This window comes from Anas acuta, chromosome 7, assembly GCF_963932015.1.
Source record: "Anas acuta chromosome 7, bAnaAcu1.1, whole genome shotgun sequence".
NCBI classification, from domain to species: Eukaryota; Metazoa; Chordata; class Aves; order Anseriformes; family Anatidae; genus Anas; species Anas acuta.
The window spans coordinates 38,468,986-38,491,800 of record NC_088985.1 but is presented as its reverse complement, the minus strand read 5'-3'; the positions used below and the strand labels follow the sequence as shown (position 1 = coordinate 38,491,800).

General features: G+C 50.9%; 1 protein-coding gene, 2 long non-coding RNA genes and 1 other non-coding gene across 12 annotated transcripts; all 4 read right to left on the bottom strand.

Moving 5' to 3' along the window:
- Nucleotides 1–1,364: 1,364 nt before the first annotated feature.
- On the bottom strand, nucleotides 1,365–6,392 carry LOC137859881 (uncharacterized). Its single transcript, XR_011098623.1, has 3 exons — nucleotides 5,667–6,392; nucleotides 2,674–5,221; nucleotides 1,365–1,789 (listed from the first exon to the last, which is right to left on the bottom strand). It is a non-coding gene; the product is annotated as an uncharacterized lncRNA (long non-coding RNA).
- Nucleotides 6,393–8,781: 2,389 nt separating this feature from the next.
- Nucleotides 8,782–13,112, bottom strand: LOC137859880 (N-alpha-acetyltransferase 20). 3 transcript variants are annotated; one of them, XM_068689371.1, is made up of 6 exons: nucleotides 12,936–13,111; nucleotides 12,786–12,810; nucleotides 12,607–12,697; nucleotides 11,289–11,424; nucleotides 10,065–10,210; nucleotides 8,782–9,118 (listed from the first exon to the last, which is right to left on the bottom strand). In XM_068689371.1, the coding sequence occupies exons 1-6, from the start codon at nucleotides 12,986–12,988 to the stop codon at nucleotides 9,033–9,035; spliced, it is 537 nt and encodes a 178-aa protein (XP_068545472.1). In that variant the 5' UTR covers nucleotides 12,989–13,111; the 3' UTR covers nucleotides 8,782–9,032. The 3 variants fall into 3 exon arrangements, with proteins under 3 accessions (XP_068545472.1, XP_068545474.1, XP_068545473.1); XM_068689373.1 differs by lacking the exon at nucleotides 8,782–9,118 and adding an exon at nucleotides 9,357–9,387; XM_068689372.1 differs by lacking the exon at nucleotides 8,782–9,118 and adding an exon at nucleotides 9,902–9,933 and having other exon boundaries at nucleotides 12,936–13,112.
- A 3,689-nt stretch (nucleotides 13,113–16,801) lies between these two features.
- Nucleotides 16,802–16,992, bottom strand: LOC137859978 (U2 spliceosomal RNA). The gene has a single exon (XR_011098697.1). It is a non-coding gene; the product is annotated as a U2 spliceosomal RNA (small nuclear RNA).
- A 1,427-nt stretch (nucleotides 16,993–18,419) lies between these two features.
- Nucleotides 18,420–21,703, bottom strand: LOC137859878 (uncharacterized). 7 transcript variants are annotated; one of them, XR_011098621.1, is made up of 3 exons: nucleotides 21,013–21,393; nucleotides 20,724–20,879; nucleotides 18,420–20,604 (listed from the first exon to the last, which is right to left on the bottom strand). It is a non-coding gene; the product is annotated as an uncharacterized lncRNA (long non-coding RNA). The 7 variants fall into 7 exon arrangements; XR_011098619.1 differs by having other exon boundaries at nucleotides 20,707–20,879; nucleotides 21,013–21,390; XR_011098620.1 differs by having other exon boundaries at nucleotides 18,420–20,354; nucleotides 20,448–20,879; nucleotides 21,013–21,388.
- Between the last annotated feature and the right edge of the window lie 1,112 nt (nucleotides 21,704–22,815).

Sequence of the window (22,815 nt, the reverse complement as noted above, 5' to 3'; positions counted from 1 at the left end):
GCATGAAGCTGCTTGTGGACGGCGGCCACGCTAAAATGCTAGGTCAGCCGCGGGTTGGGGCTCTGGGGGGGGCACCCCATAGGGTCACAACCCCCCCAAAACCCCCCGGCCCCACAGAGACCCCCCCCCAGCCACACAGATCCCACCCCAAACCCTGTAGGTGCTCCCCCAAACCCTACAGGCACCTTCTCCAGATGTTCCCTACAACCTCCCAGCCCCACAAGTACCCCCCCCCTTGGCCCCATACAGCCCCCCCCGGCCCCATATGGCCCCCCCACCTTGCAGGCCGCCCGCCCGTGGTCGTAGTACACCTCCTCTATGGCCTGGAAGTAGAGGACGCCCTTCAGCTTCGTCTCCTCCTTGTCTGGGGGGGGGGCAGAGATAGGGGGGTCACCCCATGGAACCACCTAACCCCCGACCACCCAACCCTGACCCCCCAACCCTAACAGATATAACCCCCACCTTAACCCCCGACCCCCTTACCCCCCAACCCCCACCCGGCATGCTCTGGGCACCAAACATGGCCTCCCGGAAGCCCAGTGCCAGAAAACTACGCCTACCAGCATTCCCCAGGCAGCTGGCTTGACCAATCACAGGCCCAGTGTTCGAGAAATACATTTACCAGCACTCACTGGAACCCAAGCACTTACTGCCCTTTCAAAATAGACTCAAGCCCTAACACTAAAAAACTTCGAAACTCCTACAGGCCTAATCCAAACTGTTTACCACACTAAACCCCTGAAGTCCTATGCCTAAAAGCCCTTAGGACACTTAGGACGCTCAAAACCCAAACCCAAAACAATAGGATTCTCAAAGCCCTAAACAACAAGATTAGGACGCTTAAAGCCGTAACCCCAAAATTAAGATGCTCAAAACACAAAGCCAACCCAAAACACTAGGATGCTCAAAACCCTTACTCAAAACATCAGGACGCGCAAAACTCTAACCCAAAAATTCAGATGCTTAACACCCAAAGCCCTAACACAAAACATTAGGACGCTCAACACCGTAACCCAAAAAATTAGGACGCTCGAAACTCTAACCCTGGAGAACCTAACCTGAAAAAAAAAAAAAAAAAAAAAAAAGGATCTTAACACACTAACCCTAAATAACTGACCAAAAATAAAACCCTAGGACCCTAACCCTAAAAAACATAGCGACACTCCATCCCAAAAAGAACTCTAAAACCCTAACACGCTAACCCTGAAACCCTTAAAACCCTGTTAAAACTCCAACCCAGTTATACACCAGTTACCTCCCTTAAAGGATATAGAGGAGCTCTCTCAGATACGGCAGTCCTACTTCTCATGAATGCATCCTTTAGGTGAGGAGGGGGAGAAGTAAAGCAAAGAACAACTCACGGGTTGAGATCAGGATAATTTAATTAAATGGAAATAATTATAATAATTAAATAAAGACTACCATGAACTAAACAATTTAACTAAGGGGAAATAAAAAGGGAAAGGGGAAAAGGGAAAATAAAAAGAAGGGACGAAAACAAACAAACAAAATAAATGACAGCTATATGGAAGTGCAGAGGAAAGAAATTGCTCTCTACTTCCCACAAATGAGCGATGATTGACCACGTCCTTGATGCAAGGCCTCAACGCACGCAGCCGGTGTTCGAGAGGAGGACCGACGTCTTCTCAACGAGAGCCCACCCCTCCCCTCTTCTTCCTGTTTCCACCTTTTATTGCTGAGTGTGACATCCCATGGTATGGAATATCCCTTTGATTGGTTTAGGTCAGCTGCCCTAGTGATGTTTCTCTCCTCGCTTTTTGCCCATCCCCTAGGAGGGTTAGAGAAAGGCCCAATGCTGTGCCACTGCTGCTCAGCAGTAGACACAACACTGGTGTGATAACACTGCTGTTCCAGCTACAACTGCAGAGTACGGCACTGTATGGGCTGCTGCTGGGAAAGTTAACATTCCAGCCAGACCCAGCACACCACCAGAGGTGGATTGTTACGATATGGAGATGGTAGGTTATCCAACGGCTCCCGTTTATTATCTTTTTATTATTCCTGTTCTTCTTCTTCTTCAAAATTTCTTACCTGCTTTTAGTGTAAATATTAAGGCTGTAAAAGGACATGAAGTCCTCCTGATCCATAATCCTGCATCATCACTTTCTTCCCGGCAGAAAGGTTCCTTCGAATTAACATGTGTATTTAAGGCCTGACAAATACAGTCTTCAAAGGATCCAAAAACGGGCCCAAAGACATGCGGTCTTAAAAGCTCCTTTGGCCATTCTATCACACAATACTGGACCCTTTTTTATTTACTTTTTACGTTTCTGGGGCCTCTCTCGTTCCAGTTTCTAACTGTTATTCCTAATGGACTTTCTGCTGGTATGTCTGGTAATTTGCTCCCTTTCTTCTGGTCCCTGGTCTTCGGTTTTGTCTCACCCATCTAGGAATGTTACTCTGGCAATTCCCACAGCCCTTGGTTACCTTAATAAGAGTGTCTTAAAGAGGATTTAAGATCTATCACCCACCCACAAATCCTTTGGGAATCCCTTCGGTCCTTCACCGGCCAAGTCCCTCGCGGGAGATTGGAACCGTGGTAAAGAAGACCTCCACAATCGCTTCGGAACTAAATTCCGTCTCAGTCACACTCTTACACACACAGGCAACCAAAACCCATCCAACAGAACAGTATACGCTTTAAACACTTACGACTCCGTTGTCTTCATTCAGATCTTCACACGCAGAATTACGGGCAAAATATACTGCTGCAGCCAGCAAGGGAGCTGAAAAAAAATCAAAACCTTAGCTTACCTGTATTCAGGTTCGAGATGCCATTAGTCCCGACCAGACTCGAACAGCAACCACCAAATGCTGGGGCACCTCTCCTACATCAAATAAGATTCCAAGAACCAAAGCCCTCCTGGACAAGCCCCCTGGTGTCATACATGACTGGGTCCCAAACTGGATTGCAATTAAATTTTACAGTTTTTTTAAATAAATAGAGGTAAACGAGAAGTTGCTCGCAAACAGATATACCGTGCCAGATGTCCTTCAGCAAGTGCCCAGAGGCAGACCGGATGTCTTTGCCAACACAGTCCCATCAATGTATTAGTACACCCATGCACTGCCACGTTAACTGCCATCACTAACTGCCAGGCAGGACAGCTCCAGACCAAACACATACACACACAGGCACGCCACAAACACTACAAACAAAACACACAACACAAGGCACAAGAAAAAGTGACCCCCAAAAAGAAAGCCCTACAGCAACAGCAAGTCAGAACAGGTGCTCTGCACCAGACCCTACCAGAGACTAAAATGTCACGACACGTGACTGGAAGCAACTGCCAGAACTGGGATGATGGAGGCCTAAAAAGCCTGCCTTCAAGACAAGAGACCAGAAGGATGGGGACTGAAAACCCCCTAAGACAACTCTCAGGAAATCAATTCCCAAGCAAGAACTCCTGATGCGGCCCAGATGACTTCTGCAAGAGTGAGGATGGAAACAGACGCGATCTCAAACCGAGTATGATACACGAGACCTGAAACAGATCTGTATTTCAAGCAGCGACTGCAAGACAAGAAGTGCTCGGATCAGAGTCATGATGACAAAACAAGCATTGAGGCCCTTCAGCACAGCTACCGAGTCGCCTGCCTGGTCAGTCCAGTGTCAAAAGCCAGGAGGATATCAAGACCCGAGAAGCACAGAACAGACACTGCAGAAGCAACACTACAGGACAGACAAACTGAAGGAAACTGTCCTGCCTGGCACACGCACTCACGCTACAAAATAATCCCGCTGCTCCTATTAGCCTGGTGACCCAGCCACAAGCAGCCTGAACGTGACTCAGCCTCAACCACCCTCACAGTGGCACCAAGTCTATTCAGCCAGCAGGCACCACGCTGCTCTGGCTCACAGCTCCCATTAGCCACCCCAGATATGCAAATACCAGGTGCCCCCCAACTTAGCTCTCAGGTTGCTGCATGGTAAAGTCCCTCTGCCTCAAGAAATACACAGGCACCGATTGTCATCTTAGTCAACTGAAGGCTCATCATCAGCTGCAAAAACAGAGTACCAGCATTCACTAGCACGCCGGCCACGATGCCCACCTTCTCCACGATGCTGACTACTGCTGATGCAACATACAGTTCTGCTCACCTCTTCCTCTCCGAATCCAAGCTCCAACAGTGCAGCCAGTATCATCCACACCACCTGGGAAAACAAAGGGATTAAATGTTCGTTGCATTCAGAACAAGTCTACCAATGGTGTTTTATTTTGTTCTTCATTTGTGTGTGTGTGTGTTTGTTTTTTTTTTTTGTTTACCTGTTTGTTTTTTTGGGGGGGATCTGCTTTAGCTCAACAGAATGCAGAGTGCAGATGAGACCTGAGGTGTTTCTAAAAGCAACAATCCCCATGCTTTCGCTGAAGCTTTGAATATTAAAAGGACAATACAACCCAGCAAGTAACTGAAACTTTCTTAACTGGAATTAGCTCAAATTTTATTATTTTTTTTAAACTTAGAAAGAAAAATCCAAGAGCAGAACAGATTATACACCAACAAAATCAATTCCATTCCATCCCCAGAAAAAAATCACATACTCTCATCCCCTCCTGTACCTCAGCCGCTTGCCTGCCCCACGTGGCACATGCTTCCATCTCTTCTCCTTACCCACTTATAGCACCTCTAAAAGGCAAACTGGAGTTTTACTCTATTGGATGTAGGAAAATAACTGCAGTGACAACCACACCCCAAAAACAACAGTTACCTCTGCTCATCACGCACCAGAGTCACTGCAGAGGCAGCTTGGGTCGAGACGTCCTGCACTGCGCACTGCACGCTGCATTTCAGCCTGAACAAGGGAAAGACACAGGCAGAAGATAAACATTCAGCTGCCAGCAGTAGCACCCATCCCTCAACAACATAAGCAACCCCATCTTTACTTTTATCCTTTCAAAACAGCACTCCACTTGCCTCTGGACCTGCAAATTAGGTCCAAGCTTGAAAGGAGCGGCCAGCATCACCCACGCCACCTGGGAACACAAAAGGATACAATGACCGCGGTGCTTGCAAGCACCCACCTGCCACACTGCTCCTCTATCCCAATCAGCCTCACCTCGGACCCTCACAGGGAAACACCTGAGCGTCTTCCCTTTGCTTCGGATAAGGCATGACCAGGCTGACACCTCTCACCTTCCCTCAGAGCTTCCTGACATGAAGATTTCCCTTCCCTCTCCACAACTGCACAAAGCACCTGCAGAGGCAAGAGAAACGCACACTCTGAGGCGCCTCACAGCCACAGCGTACCTGCTGCAAGACCTCTCTCTTCCCAGCTCCGGTACTTCAGCTGCTCACCAGCTCTGAGATTGTTCACTCACAAGACCACAGCAAGCTGCACCCGGGCCACACAACACACACTACACAAGCTACATTGCTTAAGACATATGAGCTGGAACGTTCCCACCCAACAATCAGTCGCATCACACAGGAAGGATGCCGCACACTCCTAGAAACCAAACCTACCAGTCCTGAGCAGCTCCCCACCTCCTCCTGCCAACCACGCTCAGCACACACACTATTTACTGCTCAGAAAAACAGAAAGTTAAAACATACACACAAAAAAAAAAACAACCGAGCTCCACAAATGCCAAGAAGACATGCACACACAGCAGCCTCGGCAGGGGTAGTCGCAGACTTACCCTTTGCAGATGAAAGAGGTGACTCTGATACAACTCTGCTCAGTGTCTTGGTAATGCTGCATCTACGCTGCCAAGCCATACGTAGCATTCAATCAAGCTGGTTTTAGTCCTCTGGAGAGTTACACAAGTGGGTTTATACATCTAGAGATTAAAACATAGCTCAAAAACAGAAGAGTATCCCACCATCCCAAAAAAAACAGTGAGCCAGCAGCCCCTACTAAACATCCCGCGACTGAGTGAATTCCAAGCACTTAAAATCCAGAAATCCATAGGCTCCAGTCTGCCTAGAGAACCCTGCAACTGACTGAAGGAAAACCAAAGCACTTACCCCAAAGAGCAGCCCAAGCACAAGGAGCTCTCTGATAGCATGCCTGGGGCTCATATAGCATTCAGCCCCGCCCAGCACCCAAACCCAATCACCTGGGAAAGGGGAGGGGCAAAGCACAAGAAAGTAGGAAGAGAGCAAAAGAAGCAGCTGTGTTTTTTTTTTTTTTTCCTTTGTTTTTTAAAATTTGGTTTATCTCAAAAACATTCCGAGAGCAGACAAGAGACCTGTGGTGTTTCTAGAAGCAAAACTCCCCTTTTGCTTTTGCTGCAGCTTTTAATGTTGAACTGATAATGTCACCAAGCAAGTAACTGAAACTTCTTCAACTGGAATTAGTTTACACACGCTCACCGTCATCTGCAAACACAGAGAACCAGCATTCGCTAGCCCTAACCCTAACCCCAACCCTCACCCTAAGCTCTAACCCTAGCCCCAGCCCTAGTCCCCGAGAACTGCATTTCCCGGTGTGCTCTGGGCACCCAACATGGCCTCCCGGAAGTTCGGAGTCCCAGAACTACATTTCCCGGTATGCTCTGGGCACCCAACATGGCCTCCCGGAAGTCCGGAGTCCCAGAACTACATTTCCCGGCACGCTCTGGGCACTCAACGCAGCCTACTGGAAGCCTTGTGCCGGAAAACTACACCTACCAGCATTCCCTGGGCAGCCGGCACGGCCAATCAGAGGCCGAGTTGTCGAGAACTCCATTTAACAGCACTCCCTGTAACCCTAGCCCTTACTGCCCTTACACAAAAAAGCCGCAAGCCCTAACCCTAAAAATCCTCGAAACCCCTACAGACCTAAGCCAAACTATCCACCACACTAAACCCCTGAAGTCCTATGCCTAAAAGCCCTAACCCAAACACTTAAGACGCTCAAATCCCAAACCCCCTTCCGAAAAAGAAAATAAGAAAAATAAATCAAACAAAACAAAAACAACAAAAGGGGTAGACCTGGTGGCATCTGCCCTATAACCCTGCAAAAATCATGAGGGACATAGAACAACAAAGCAAACACACAAAATAACATTGACATCCTATCCATAAAAGTGCTATAACAATTAATCACCTCCAAAGAGCTTCATGCAATAAATGCACGTACTACTAGATTGGTTTCCTCTAAAATATCGTACAAGACTCTGACCCACGAAAAGAACCCTGCATGTAGCTAACAGAAGAATAAACAAAGCACCGACCCCAAAGAGCAGCCCACGCAGAAGGAGCTCTCTGATAGAACGCCTAGGGCTCGTATAACATTTGGCCCCGCCCAGCACCCAAACCCAATCACCTGGGAAAGAGGAGGGGGCAAAGCACAAGAAAGAGAGCGGGAGCAGCAGCTGTGTTCTTTTATTTATTTTTTTATTTATTTGTCACCTATCCCTAGTTTACAGCATGCGGAGTGCAGACAAAAGAACTGCGGTGTTTCTAGAAGCAAAATTTACCGTATTTTTGCCTCAGCTTTGAACATAGAAAGGACAATACAACCAAGAAAGTAAATGAAATATTTTCAACGGGAATTAGCACGAACCTTTCATTTACATATGAAGAAAAATCTAGGAGCGTAGGAAATTACACATCAAAAAAAAAAAAAAGACGTAATAAGCAACGCGCGTGCACGGCCCCTGGCCGCCTACAGTACTCGTTTTCCACCAGCAGGTGGCGGCAGAGGGGCGCCCTCGGGCGTCACCGGGCATGAGCTCCCCTCGGCCGCCTGCAGTACCCCTTTTCCACCAGCAGGTGGCGGCAGAGGGGCGCCCTCGGGCGTCACCGGGCATGAGCTCCCCTCGGCCGCCTGCAGTACCCCTTTTCCACCAGCAGGTGGCGGCAGAGTGCGCCCGCGGGCGCCACCGCGCATGCGCGGCCCCCGGCCGCCTGTAGTAGCCGTTTTCGAACAGCAGGTGGCGGCAGAGGGCGCCCGCGGGCGCCAGCGCGCATGCGCGGCCCCCGGCCGCCTGCAGTAGCTGTTTCCGAACAGCAGGTGGCGGCAGAGGGCGCCCTCGGGCGACACCGCGCATGCGCGGCCACCGGCCGCCTGCAGTACCCCTTTTCCACCAGTAGGGGGCGGCAGAGGGCGCCCGCGGGCGCCACCGCGCACGGCCGCCGGCTGCCTGCAGTACCCCTTTCCCACCAGCAGGTGGCGGCAGAGTGCGCCCGCGGGCGCCACCGCGCATGCGCGGCCGCCGGCTGCCTGCAGTACCCCTTCCCGAACAGCAGGTGGCGGCAAAGGGCGCCCGCGGGGAACACTGCGTATACGCGCCCCCCGGCTGCCTGCAGTACTCGTTTCCCACCAGCAGGTGGCGGCAGTGGGCGCATGCTCATGCGTGGCGTTCGGCCGCCTGCAGTATTTACTTCTCACCAGCAGGTGGCGTTCCACCCTGAGGTTAAATACCTGCAGTATCGGCTGAGAACACAAGAAACCCTTTACTGTGGCTTATTTCAGTGGATGCAGCATTTCATGTTTATGTATGGTACCAAGAACTGGTCTTGAATCAGGTCCTCCGTAGATGGGCATCCTTGAGTTCTTTATTTGCCTGGATTTTCCCCATTGAGCGTGGACCAAATTGAGTTCAGCCCCTCCTTGTGCCACAGAACTTGAAAAAAACGTCCAAATTGTCTATAACAGGTGTATTTTCTATGAAAGTATTAATACACTACCTCCCCTTGTCCCTCTTCCTTGGTATTGTACAATAATATTTTCACTGGTCATGAATAATGGCATCTTTAGGAGTTTTACTATTACTGGACAGTTATTTTTGATTTGAGAAAAATAAAAAACACACACCATGCACCATGTCACCAGGTAATTCCATTTAATAGTCTCTGCATTACCAATATTTAAAAAGAAAATTCACTAGGGGAAATTCACAAGTCTGCAGCTATTACCAATAAAGACGGTGTAAGTAAACTTCTCAATATTGCTTTTGGTATTTCATGAGAAAAAAAAACATTGCGGCTATGTTTTCTCATCTGTAAGGTTTTGTGGGGGGTAGACAGAAAAGCAATCCAAAATTCTGAGCATGATGCCTGAGAATCACGGTTTACAGTTACTCAATGTCTTCCGGTCTCACAGGATGAGGAAGAGGTATAATAGATTTCTTCTCCGTATCTCTGGAAAGAGCTTTTCTCATATCTGTAGCAAGAGGAAAAAGATGTTGTTGTAACAAGAGTTGTTGCACAAAGCCATACTAAGCGAATTCCCTATTACAGTTTGACTGAAAGTTATCTCTTTCAATCAAGCTGATTTTGGCAGCAATGTTAACAATTCAAATCATTAGTGCGGCACAAAATTCAGCTGAATGTCAAGAAAATGGCAGGCTAAAAGGGCAAACATGACTTAAGTCATCTGCAACAACTGTAGTTGTCTGTCCACAGCCTTTGTATTTTGTATGTTACTTTAATCTGAAAAGATGAATGGATGAACAGAAAAGATACACAGCAAGCCCAAAGAAGCTTTTGTGGAGGATGCTTACAGGAAAAAATACCTTGCAATAACAAGCACCTAGTACTCCTGTTTTGTTAACACAGTACTTGAAATTTCCATGTCCTTTATCCTTTAAATTGAAAAGGCCACCCAATTCTCTGTCACTGTGGACCATTAGCCTCTGTAAGATTTTAATTGGCTGAGAAAAACAATTCCTCAAGTCCGTATAATCAAGGGACAACAAAACAAAAGCGGGGGGGGAGGGGGGGAAAAGGAGGGAAGAGAAAGGAAGAAGGAAAGCACAGCCATTCCTCTTCCCAGTGGCATCAGGAAGAAGTCCAGGCACCTGCCAGGAGCATTCTTTCCATTAGATAAGTAACCGAATGTTATTTATCCTTACTCACAGAATAACATGTCTTTGTACTGGATAGCTTACTATTTTATTTTACCGTGGATACAATGCAACGTGCAAACCACAAGGTTGATTTTTTTAACAGATATTAATCCTCAGCAGGAAAAGCTATCTAAAGGAAGAAGTAAAATCCCATTAAACAACAACCACCTTAACTTTTTCCCTATACACAAAACACAGGGACAACCCTGGGACACACAAGAGGATCTTTCCATTCAACGTGGGGGTAGAACAAGTACTTACCATAAGCATCCTCGTCAGGCTCTCCATTGCTAGCAGAATAGTACTCTAACACTGTCCGGTACACACTGTAGCCCAGTTGCTTATACATGTTTACCGCAACCTGATTTGATACTCTCACAAAGAGATCAACAAAAAATCCACCCTTTCTTTTAAAAAATAAACAAAACACAGTAAGAACGAGCAGGTGAATATATTTCCAATTAAAAACCCACAACATGTAACCAAGAACAGGTCTGATGAGGCAATACACTAATCAGGTATGTTTCACGCTGTAATAACAGATGCATTCCTTTTAGCACAGGACAAGCCCAGTACTGGCAGAAGTTATTTTTTTTGGTCACATGAACAATCTTCTACACCATCCAGTACACTCAGAATTATTAACAAAAAAAACAGGGCCAGCCAAATACCCACAGAAGCCTCATTTTCATAAATAAATAAATAAATATATATATATATAAAATATTATATGAATATAAATATATATGTGTGTGTATATATATATATATATATATATATAAATAATTATTTTAATTATAATCAGTATTTTAGATGCATTTACATTGCACTAGCTTAGGGACTGCCCCCTTCAAAATGAACAGGGGAAGAAAAATCAGTCTCACAATTCAGTTGCCTAACAGGAGACAGCCCTCAGTATGCTAGTTCTTCAAAGAATCAAGCAATTTGGGGATTCAACCAACCACAACAGGGTTGCTCTACTGGCACGAGCTAGGGACATTTCCCTAATGTGTTTATTTTCTGCAGGTACAAGTAAGCTTATTTTCCATCTCATGCTGGCTAAGTTACTGTCTGCAGCACTACATTTGCGTAATATTGCGTCCAAGGGAACCCGCACAAAGCCCACAGCTGCTAAACAAGCATGTTGGGGGCACTTTGGAAAACACTGTTGGTAGGAAAAGAACTTCACAAAATATCAAGAAAAGGATACTTTATACTGTGTCTTTGCTGAAATATAGACTACTTCTCATTCATCATGGCAAGTGAGCTTTCATAGAAAGACATCAAGACATTTTAAAATGCCGAGCAAAGTTTTTAGCTCTTGTTCTCTAATTACAGGGAATTTCAGTCAGTTGGGGGCGCTATTTAATAGAGAAGTCCGGGAGTCTGGGTATGTTTCATGTAAAACAAATACCTAAACCAGGGACAAAAGTCTACAGAAAGAATACTTTACAAGATCAGCTTAAAGAGAAGGGTAATACTCACTTTTCTGAGATTTCTTCCAATAGTTCCATCAACTTGGCAGCCAAACCCAGCCGTCGAAATTCTGGTGCAACCGAGAGAGCAGTAACATGTCCGTGCCATTCTTCCCTGGCCACAGAGCCTTCTGCTTTACCCATTACTGCGGACAGACAGAGTATCAGCACAGCAGCACCTCTGGGACAACGCACCCCAGGTGTACATCGTTACAGAGGAGTATATGAACACATGCTGCAACAACTGTGGCAAAAAGCTGAACAAGGCATGTCTGTATTATCGCTCTATGACTTAGCAACTCTGTACGGTTACAGGTCAAATATCAGAGCTTCAGAGAGAGGCAGGCAAGGCCCCTGAAGGTCACATTTCCATCTGGATTCCAAGCTCTACTGGAAAGACCCCCAGATGCTAGTTCCTGATTTCACCAACTGCACGCTAACAAAACCTATTCTGACACCCAACTTCACCTACCGCAGACAATGCAGATAGTTCTCATCAGTTCTGCTTCATTGCATCAGACATCATTTTGCTTGTTTTACACTCGTCTCTTGACTAGCATTAAAAAAGTTAAATCATTTTTCAAAACTTGTTTTTTGAGGAGCGCCTTCTAAATAAAAGCCTTAAGCAATTCTCACGAGTCTTTAAACGAGCAGAATTCGGGGTCTGACTAGAATAATGGAAGAACAGAGGGCTACAAGCCAAAAAACTAGTTCATCACCCGAGCAACTAAAGGAAATTTCTGGTCGCTTTGAGGGGGTAGAACTTGGGCGGCTTTGCTAATCTGGCAAAAGACAGCTTAGACCCTGCAAACACGTTACATGTAGCCAAAAGAGGTGGGTTTTTCTGTTTGTTTGTTATTTTGGGGGGAGGGGTCGGGTGGGGAGCGGGGGTGTCTTTGGAGCTTGTTTCTACATAGCACCACACAAGCATTAGATTGCGAACAACCCTCCAAACCTCCTGTCGCACGCAGTACTTCAGAAACACCCGTCACTCACAGCACCAACGCTTTAGGCTTCAACACGTAGAACGGGCCATTTCCCCAGCCTCTGCAAAGGCCTCCCGGGATGCCGGGGCAGCGATAACGAGAAGGGCGAACCGGCAGACAGCCCGAGTAGCGGGTACTGCTGGCGAACGCCACCGCGGCAAGGCAAGGCTCGGCTCCCCGGCCCAGGGCTGGCTCTCGGCGGGCGAAGGGAAGCCCGAGCCCGCGCCCGGAGCTCAGCGCCGCTCGCAGCGCGCCCGCCCCGCGGCCCGAGAGCAGCCGGAGCCCCCGCCGAGCGCTGCGGCCCCGGAGCGGCGGGGCCGGGTCCGGGTCCGAGGCACTCACTGTAACCCATCAGCTCCCCGCCGGGCGCCTCCGCCACGATGAAGTACTCGGGCCAGTGCGCCAGGTACTGCAGGTAGAAGGGGATCCCGTACTGCGGCCGCCAGTTAAGGAGCACGGCCACAGCGGCGCGGCGCCCCCCGAGGCCTCCCGCCAGGCGGCCGGCGGCAGCGGAAGGATACGGTCTCCGTCAGCGGGTCCAGGTTGCTGCGGGGAGAGCGAGGGGGGGGGGGAGAGAGAGAGAGAGAGAGAGAGAGAGAGAGCGCGGCGCTCAGCGCGGGCCCGGCCGGGCTGCGGGGCCGGGGCCGGGGGGGGGAGGTGGTGTCACTCACATGTTGTTGAAGCGGAACAGGTCGTCGCAGGTGAAGGCGCGGAGCGACGTCATGGCGCTGCTGGGCCGCCGGCGCTGCCCCGGCAATGCTCCCGCCGCCCGGGGCCTCTTCCTTCCGGCGCGGAGGAGGAGCAGCTCCGCCGGCCCCGCCCCGCGGCCCGGCCCCGCCCTGCAGCCGCCCGCCCGGGCCGAGGCCGCGCCGCCGGGGGCCGTGCGCCAGGGCCAAGGCTCGCGGGAGGCGCCGCGGCCGCCGCCTCGCCAAGCGACCCGCGCGGGCCCCCTCTGCTTTCCCCCGGCTCCCCCACGGCACCCCCGTGTCCTTCCTTCGGGCGCTCTGGGGCTCTGCGGGACATCGGACCCGCACCCTGCCCTCTGAACCGCGCCGGTGCTTGCAGCTGCGGCTGCTTGAATTGCTCACCTGCCAGGAGTGCCGTTTGTTATACGGAAGGAAAAAAAAATACCCTTCCAGTCAGCCCGTTACTAGGCTACCGACACACATGCTTGCGCTTCGGTGTGCACCGAGGTCCCGAAGGGACCTCGAAAGATCATCGGGTCCAACCCCCCTGCCAAAGCAGGTTCCTTAGAGCAGGCTGCCCAGGTAGGATGCACATGTAGCAACAGCCACCTGGTTAGTCTGCCAGTCGAGCTGGCTCTGCCCAATGAAAACTCCTACACGCGGAGAAAGGGATAAAGTCCTTGCAGGGCATATTAAAAAAAAAAAAAAAAACAAAAAAAGCCATACTGGTGAAAACGGTCTGACTTATGCCTGCCTCAGGCAAAGGCAAAGGCAAAGGCATCCATGGGGCTGCGGCTGCTCAAGGACGTGGGTGCACTTGGCAGCTGATGCAGAAGTATGGGGCAACCTGAAAACCCTCAAGGGCATCTGGGGTGAGAACAGGCAGTCCTTTGGGTTGTACAATTGCTGCAGTTGCTGTATAATGCTGTATGTTGTCTGCAGTTGCCATGTGTCGACTCAAGGGCATTACAGGAAGAGTTGCTCAGATTCATGAAGAATGACAGCACATGCACAGACGTGCGGGGCTTTCCTCGCATACAGAGCTCACCGTGCCTGCGCGCACCCACCCGCCCACCCCAACTTTTGGCGAGTCCTTCCCCAGCCAGCCTCAGCACACAGGCAGCCCTGCTGCCCAGGACTTCCACGATCCCAGGAACTCCCGCTTGCACGCACCTTCTTCCTTGCCACGGTCCCAGCAACGCTCAGTAACCTCACCGTGCTCCAAGGTTTCTCTAAAGACCTTTCCGGACCCAGCTTGGCTGCCCCAAGCAGCAGAGGGGCTGCAAGGCAGACAATCTGCAACTACAGCCCCCTCATCGCCTTCCTCCACCACCAGCCCCACAGCTGCCACCCTCACCCAGGTGCAGCCCTTTTATGAGGAGGGGCTGCCCAGATCACCACCCTCATTAGCCGCACCTGGGGCTCCAGTGACAGGTTTTTACTCTCTTTTCCTAATCTTCTTCCCAAATGTCCCAATTCTCTGCGATTCAACTCTTCTGTCCACGTACAAACGTTACTATTTCAGATTATTGATGAGCCCCGTTCCAATCAGAAATCCACAGGACTTCAGGAAGACACCTGAAGCACTCAGCCCTCCGTCTTCTAGACAAACAGTACCACCTTTTCCACAAAATTTACATTTCAGCAGGGCTGAATTTCAAGCCGAGTGCCAATTTTTCTCATGCACTTTGTTAGTAAGCTCGCACAAAACAAGGAATCACTCCTACGTATCCATCAATATGGGGGCTTGAAAAGGTATTGAGGCCTAAATAAATTCGCTCTCCCCCTTCTTACCAAATTCCCAAGGGCTCAAGGCCAAACCAACACAGAAGCGACTCTCTCCGTTCTGCCACTTTGATAATCGGTCAGCCCCTCTCCCCCGATACCTGGGAAACCGACCAAACACCACAGCAAATATACCCAGACTTCTAAACTGTCACTTAGATAACGCCGCCACCTTCCTCCTTGTCACACTCCAAACATTTAAGAACAAAAATGGGATTACGAGATGCACCGCTGGGAGCATATATTGGGCACCACCAGTCAACACTTGGATCAAACAGCACTTCCTTTTGGTCTGTCGTGCGCTTCGTTCGTCCCCGGCCGCTCCCCTCACGGAGGATACGGGACCGCGGATCGGAACGCCGCACTCGCTTCGCGGCGATGCTGCGTCTCGCTCACCCAGCACAATCACGCCGTCACGCAGAGGCCCCCTGTACTCCTCGCTCATACCACAAGAATATATCACTTAAAACAACAACCAAACGTGTTCGTAAGTCACTTCACAACAGCACTTTGTCTCAAACACACACACGCCAATGCTTTCAACGTGACATACCCAGACACCTACAAATAAGACACGCAATTTTTACCACTCCAGTTAACATCCCCCCAGCAGCTGCTGCTATTACCCGGGTAACCTTGTCACAATTTCGAGAGGCCCGCTTACCCTTCTCCTGCTTCTTATGCGGTCATTAGCAGGTCCGTCCTGGCTCCCAAAACTGGGACGCAGCGGTAACCTCGCATTTGCTCCATCTACTCCCAAGATCTCTAGCGGCCGCTCTATCGGCCAGCGACCCCCCCCCCCCCGACATCTCTGTCGGCCAGCGACCCCCCCCTTGACATCTCTATCGGTCAGCCTGTAGCGTACCCTCCTCCCATATGGGGACTCTGTTGCACGCCAGATGTCTCTGCGCGACTTACCAGCCGCCCCGGCCACCCGTACGACTTACGGGCCCTTCCCGTACTGTAAAGCTGACCGTTTGTCCGCGGCCTCAGGAGGTCTTTGTCTGCTCCCGCGGTGAGCGGCTCAGAGCAGAGGCTCCCCCGAGGAAAATGCTCGGGGTGCACCTAGGGGCGTCCGCTCCGCAGCCCATCCCGCAGCCGAGCGAGCAGAACGTCTCTCCCGGCCGGCTCGCCAAACTGACTTGCGGCAAACAGAGTCCACAATCAGCAAGACTGCAAAAGTAGGTCTGTTTATTCAGCACTGGGCAGCACGGGGGGGTAGTCCCGCCAAAGTCGTGTGCACTGGACTCGGCGACTTGCCGCGGTTCTACGCAGCAGAGTTACATTTGCACGAAGTTTCACAGCGCGCCTACACGTATTCACAGCCCGTCCCCGCCTCACGTTAAAAGCAGCTCGAGAAGTCATTTCCACAAGCACCCCCCCACCCGCGCTCGCGCAGTGTCTCCCGGTGGCGGTCGTCGGGGGTCATGGGGATGAAGGTTGGTGGCTCTTCCTCATCCCCGCTAGCTGCCCTCTTGTCTTTGCGCAGAGTCGGTTGCTCCTTGGCTCCTGTCCATGCGCAGGACCGGTTTCTGCCCGTTTCTTAAGACAGGCTCCCACTCTTATGAAGAGACTGACCTCGGCAAGGGGCCCGAGGCTTCTTGCTTTAGTTATTTTGCACAAGGCAGCATAGTCGGCAGAGACAGCAGGGAGCATCCTAGTTGCATGCTGCCAGCGCTCTCTCTCTACCCGATCAGATTGTCCTAACTCCCTCTCTCGCCAGCCCCAGCTGCAAGCCAAAGAAAACCTTCAGAACCGTGCTGCCCCCGCCGCAGTACACGACCTGCCGCCCCGGCCGCTGGAGACGGCCGCTTCCCCAGTGCAAAGGGGCGGCAGGCGCTGGCGGGGGGGCAGAGAGCCGTTCCGGCCCGCGGAAGGGGCAGCGAGGCGGGAAGCGAGCGCACGCGCGGGGCCGCGCCGTGCCCTCCGCCGAGCCGGGAAGCCTGCGGCGGCCGGGCCGCAGCTGCTCGGGGGCCGCTGCCCCGACCCGCGCCGCGGAAGCGCCGCGCGTCCCCCCGCCCCCCAGCGGCCAGCCCTGTCTTTGCACTCGCACAGCAACCTCCCGAGGGAGGTGCACCGTTCCCGGAGGTACTGCAATACCGGGACGATGCGCGGAGCGGAGGGAGCAAGCTCCGGATCCAACTCCCGAGCCCAAAAATCCGTTTAATATAAAGTCCTCTCATCGAGGACGTATCAGATATTAAACTGATAAGAACAGATACTACACTTGATCTTAGCCAAAAGGCCGAGAAGCGATGCCCACCACGCCGACCCCGCGCCACCCGCTCCCGCACCTACCACCCCGACCTCACGGCCACTGCTCCACCGCCCGCCCCCGCCCTCCCGGGCCTCAACCCGCCGCCCTCGCCCGCCCTCGCCCGCGCTCCGCTCGCAGCCGCGACCCTCAAGCGCCCCGCCGCCGCGTCGCCGGGGCCTCCCAGCAGCCCGTTCGGGCCCCCGCGCGCCCGATTGGCTGGGCTCCGCCACAAATTTGCATGCCCCGCCCCGCCCCGCGCCCCGCCTCTCCCTCCCTTCGCCTCGCCGGCCGCGTGCCCCGCCCACGAAGCCTCTGCGCCCGCCCTTCGCTCCACGCTCATTGGCGCAGCTCCGCCTCCTCCTCGCATTCGCCCCGTGTCTTTACAGGGCGGGTGTCCTCGGAGCACCACCCTCATTATCTACACCTGAGTCTCCAACTGAAACAAAGAGTAACCCTGCGGAGACTCAAATGTCACCACACGCGACTGGAAGCAACTGCCAGAACTGGGATGATGGAGGCCTAAAAAGCCTGCCTTCAAGACAAGAGACCAGAAGGATGGGGACTGAAAACCCCCTAAGACAACTCTCAGGAAATCAATTCCCAAGCAAGAACTCCTGATGCGGCCCAGATGACTTCTGCAAGAGTGAGGATGGAAACAGATGCCCGCGGCCCCTGCCCCCCCAAAAATAGGATGCTCAAAACCCAAACCCAACTCAAAACATTAAGACACTCAAAACCCTAACTCTGGAGAACCTAACCTGAAAAAAAAAAGATATTAAAACTCTAACCCTAAATAACTGACCAAAAATAAAACCCTAAGACCCTAACCCTAAAAAAACCTATCAACACTACAACCCAAAAAACTCTAAAACCCTAACATGCTAACCCTGAAACCCTTAAAACCCTAACCCCCAAATCCCTAAAATCCTAAATGTTAAAACTCCAACCCTAAAAACTTTAAAATCCTAAACATAAACCCTGAGAACGCTTACCCTGAAACCCAACCCTAGTGCCCTATCCCTGAAACCTTAAAATCGTGAATCAGTCTTTGGAAAATAACATACGCTCAGGAGAGGATCTCAGTACAGTAGCATTTTTATTTGAGATTACAATGGCGGGGGTCCCGCAAGCAGGAGGGCACCTACTAATTCCATACATAGTTTATATACTTCTTTTTTTTCCCCTCCCAAGGACCAGGACCCTCCCCTGTTTCCCCATTAACTGTGCAATCCAGGTTCATACTCTATCTGGTGCTTCCCAGAAAACACACAGCTGCTGGTCTGTCACAAGTCACATTTCTTTTGAGGCTTTTACTCTTCGAGGTGGTAATGTTTCTTACACCGTGATTTCTGCCTAATGGTGGTAAGGATTCTGGTTGTCTGCATTTTACAAGGTTGTTGTAATAAATGACTAAGTCCCAAATAGGATTATAATCAAAGTTTATAATTTATTAAATGAATAAAGGTAAGCAACCAGCACTGGGTGCACCAGGAGTCTCTGCTCCACCAAGACGCACACAAGTTACATCAGGCGGCTGTTTTTTATGCTCCTAGGCTAATACATATTCATTACTACTTCTAGAAAAGGCAGGGTTATTATAATTAGTTCCTGGAATCCGAACCCGCCCACTGGCGCATGCATTATCAGTCTCTGGTGGTCCCTCTGCGGGTCTCTCGTACTGAAGGCTCATAGTCTTCCTCCCAGGCTTTTCCCTTGTCCTTCTCCTTTGTCCATCTTGGCTGGATGTCAGAGACTTGCATAGTGCCCCATGCAATAGTCATAACAGTTAGCAGTTATTCTGAAACCCCTTTGTTCTCTTGTCCCCTATTGACCCGAATTGCTGGACCATTCCTCCGCAAGATGAGAAGAGGTAAAGAGAGCAGGAGGAACAGCAGCCGTTTTTGGTCTGGCTTAGTTCAACAGGGTGCAGCACAAGCAACCAGGCTGTTTCTCTTCAAAGACTTGCCTTAGCATTGATGAAGGAAACTGACTGGGCTGACAACCCTCTCACCTTTTTGCACCACTCTACAACACGGGGACTTCACCTCTCCAAGGCTGCACGAGGGAAGGGCGGAAACAAGAAAAAAAGCACATCCTGAGGCACCTCATAACCACAGCCTACCTACTGCAATACTTGTGTCTCTCTTCCCAGCTGCTTTACCTCTGCCGCTCTCCATCTCCAAACCACATTCTTTTTAACTGCCATGCAGAGAGGAAGTCCTCCGGGCGCCATAGAGCAGCACCATATTTTTATTTTTTTTTATTAGTATTTTTTAATTTCAAAACAGCAGTCCGCTTCCCTCTGGAGATGGACAGTAGGTCCAGCCAGTCACCGAGTTGCCAACACAGAGCTTCACAGTTCCAGAAGGCGCTCTTTCCTTTGACCGATTCCTTATAAATGTTATCTACCACTGGCAAAAGCAATAAACAGACTTCAAACATGCACTGCCATGTTTGACAAACTTCATGTTTTTAATTTTATTACTTCAAAAGAGCAGTCCACTTGCCTCTACACCTGTGAAGTAGATCAAACCAGTCACTAAGTTGCCGAACAAGAACTTGACGGTTCCAGACAGCGCTGTTTCCTTTGACCGGTTCCTCCTAACGTTTACCTACTGCTGGAAAAAAAGCAAAAAGACTCTGTGCCAGCTGCCCTTGAGTACTCGCCCAGAGCTTGAGTATTCGCCCAGAGACAGACCAGATGTCTTTTCCAAAACAGTCAGGACAATGTATTAATGCACTGATGGAACACCACTTTAGCTACCATCACTAATTGCCAGGCAGGACAGCTCCAGGCCAAACACACACATAAAGAGACACGCTACAAACATCATGAATGAAACATGGGCAAAGAATTATTTATGCTGTAAGAGTTACTCACCTGAAGAAGAGCTGCATGCAATAAAGGTACGTACTACTATATAATTTACTTTAAATGATCCTACTAATTGTCACCTTAAATAGATGTACTTATCTCTTTTCACTTGGAAACACATCAACCCGTAGACTTTGACCCACCACCAGGCAGGGACTAGCAATACTAAGTAGAGGAGAAAAGTGTTGTGAGCCTGAAGTGTGTACAACGATAGTAAAGACGGCTCCTGAGAGGATGGGGAAACAAAGGGAAAGCTGCTTACCTCTGAGAAGTCGTCCTTGATCTTTGTGCCACGGACATTTGTCTTGAATGCTCAGCACACAAGTTTAGGGGTCCCCGTCTGTTGAAGGCTTACCTCGGGGAAGTCCTATATGGCTCCACCTGCATTACTGATTTTTTCTGCCAGCAAGCAGTGGCAGAAAATCCTGAGAAACGGCAGACATCTTCCCAAACCGTTTTCTCAATAACAGAAGCAGTGCGAACCGCACTGAAAAACAGCAGAAAAACACACCTCACGCTGTCTCAGGTAGGAAATAACTGCCCTGAGCAACATGCCCTTCCCAGGGTGAACCCAATGTACCCAAGGCCTTAGGGGGAAGGCAGAAAAGGAACCCAAGACTCTTAGTGCGTCTCCTGAGAATCGCAATTTCCATTTACTCCATGTCTTCTGGTCTCACAGGATAAGGCAGAGGTATAATTAATTCCTTCTCCATCTCTGAAAAGAGCTTTTCTCATATCTGTGATAAAGAAGAAAAATGTTATAATTGTGGGAGTCATTCCACAAAGCCATATGCGGTGATTTAACTATTACAGATAAGATCATTTTTAATCAAAAACACCTCGGCCACAACGTTACCACTGCAAACATAGCACTGCACAAAAATTCAACGCAAGATATAGGAAAAGGCGATCTAAGAAGACGAAGTTGACCAAAAGCATCTGCAACAACCATCTGGTAGATGGTTGTCCACAGCCATCGGGTTTCACGGTTGTCTTTCCTGATGAATGAATCCTGGAAGAACAGAAAAGATACACAACATGTCCGCAACAACTTCTGAGGAGACTATTGAACAGAAAAAAAAAAAAAAATAGAAACAGCAAGCGGCTAGTACGTCAGTTTTGTTAACAGAGTAACATTAACATACTAGAAATTTCCACGTTCTATGTAGCCCCAAGGCGGTGCTGGGTACATCCGCTGATATTAATGGGGCGGCACAATGTCAGAGATGGTTAATAGACAAGGTACACCCGAGGTGCACCCAGTTTGGATCAGCTTGCATATGAGTCTGCTGATACATCAGTGCTGTTCTTCCAGAAGCAGACAGACAGACTGTTATTCACTCCTCGGTGGAGCTGAGGCTCTGTAAGGCTTTGCTTTTTTTCCTTCCCTCGCTCCCCCTCTATTTCCAAGCTCACACACCCAGCACCAACCCGCCCCTCCCGGCGCACACAGCCCGGCCCCAGCCTGGGGAAGGCCCAGCCGCGCAGCCCGGAGCCCACGTGGCCGCCCGGTACCACAGAACTACAGCTCCCAGCATGCCTCGGGGCAGAGCAGTCCAGCCAACCCAGAGGGCCGTCGGCCAAGCGCACACAACCGCACCTCCTCCTGCTGCCCTCTCTATACCCCCCTCGTCCCCCCCAGCCAATCACAGCGCGGCTTCCCTCTGGGAAGGCCTGAGGACCACAACTCCCAGCGTGCTGCGGGGCAAGACACTCCCAGCCGCCCGCCGCTGCGGACACCCCGGAGCCAGCCGGGCAGCCCCGCCGCGCGGTCCGCGCCACCCCCGCCTGGGCTTGCCTTGCCCCGGCCTCCCCAGCCGGTAACCCCCAGTCCCCCCACACACTTGCGCCACCGCAAGCAACCCCGGCCACGCTCGCCCATTGCTGCGCTCCGCCTGCGCAGAGCAGCCCCCCCCGGGCCAGGGAGCAAAGGCAGCGCAGGGCTGCCCCCCCGGTCCCGCACTAGGCAGCCCCCCACCCCACCCAGCAGGGCTGCCCCCACACTCCGAGGGGCCAGCGGCTGACAGACATGGGGACAACCCCCCCACCCCCCGGCCCCTGCCCTCTCCGCACCCACCCAGCTGCGGAACCTAGACCCATGGACACACAGCGACTCCCCTTCCCCTGGCGGACAATGCATCAGGCGGTGCCCTTCTGCCCGTCCATCCGTCCCTGCTTGAGAAATGGATGCTGGAAGTGGGCTTCTCACTATCGCTGCTGCTTTGGGTAGTTGTGGAGTAATTGCCTTAACCGTTTCCATTAATGAGGAAACGGTTAACCCGACCAAAGTTAGAACAAACGATGGGGATTCTCCCCTCTGAAGAGGGGCCAAGAGAGCTGGAGTTGTTCACCATGGAGAAGAAAAAGCTCCAGGGAGAGCCGATTGCCGCCTCTCAGTGCCTAAAGGCAGCTTATAAAAAAAGTTGGAGAGCAACTTTTTGCTCAGACAGATAATGACAGGGCAAGGGAGTTTTTAAACTAAAAGAGGGGAGTTAGATTAAATGTCACGAGAACAGGGGAAAGGATAGAGGAAGACAGACACAGAGAAGGGCAGAGGAATCAAAAAAGACCAAGAGACAAGTGGGACAGAGGAAGGAGTAACAGCGGTAGCTGGACAGAGGAATTGCAGGGAATGCTACTGCAGGCGTACAAACCTGGGTGCAGTGCTTTTGTCACTGATGGGCAGTACCAGTTGTGGTTGCAATGGTGTGCAGGTTCAGCGCAAGCAGTTGTCACAAAGTCTCAGGAGAGCATCGAAGCACAAGAGGAGTGTGGGGCATAATGGGTTTCTCAGGGTTCCAGAGTAGAGTGCAATGGCCTGAAATGGGTGAGTGGCTACCCAGCAGACACCCAGATGCCTAGACAAGCCCTGCGTGCCACTACGTGGAGGACCATACACGTGCCAGCAGTCAACAGAGCAGGCAAGTTAGCAGCAAGAAACGGATGCA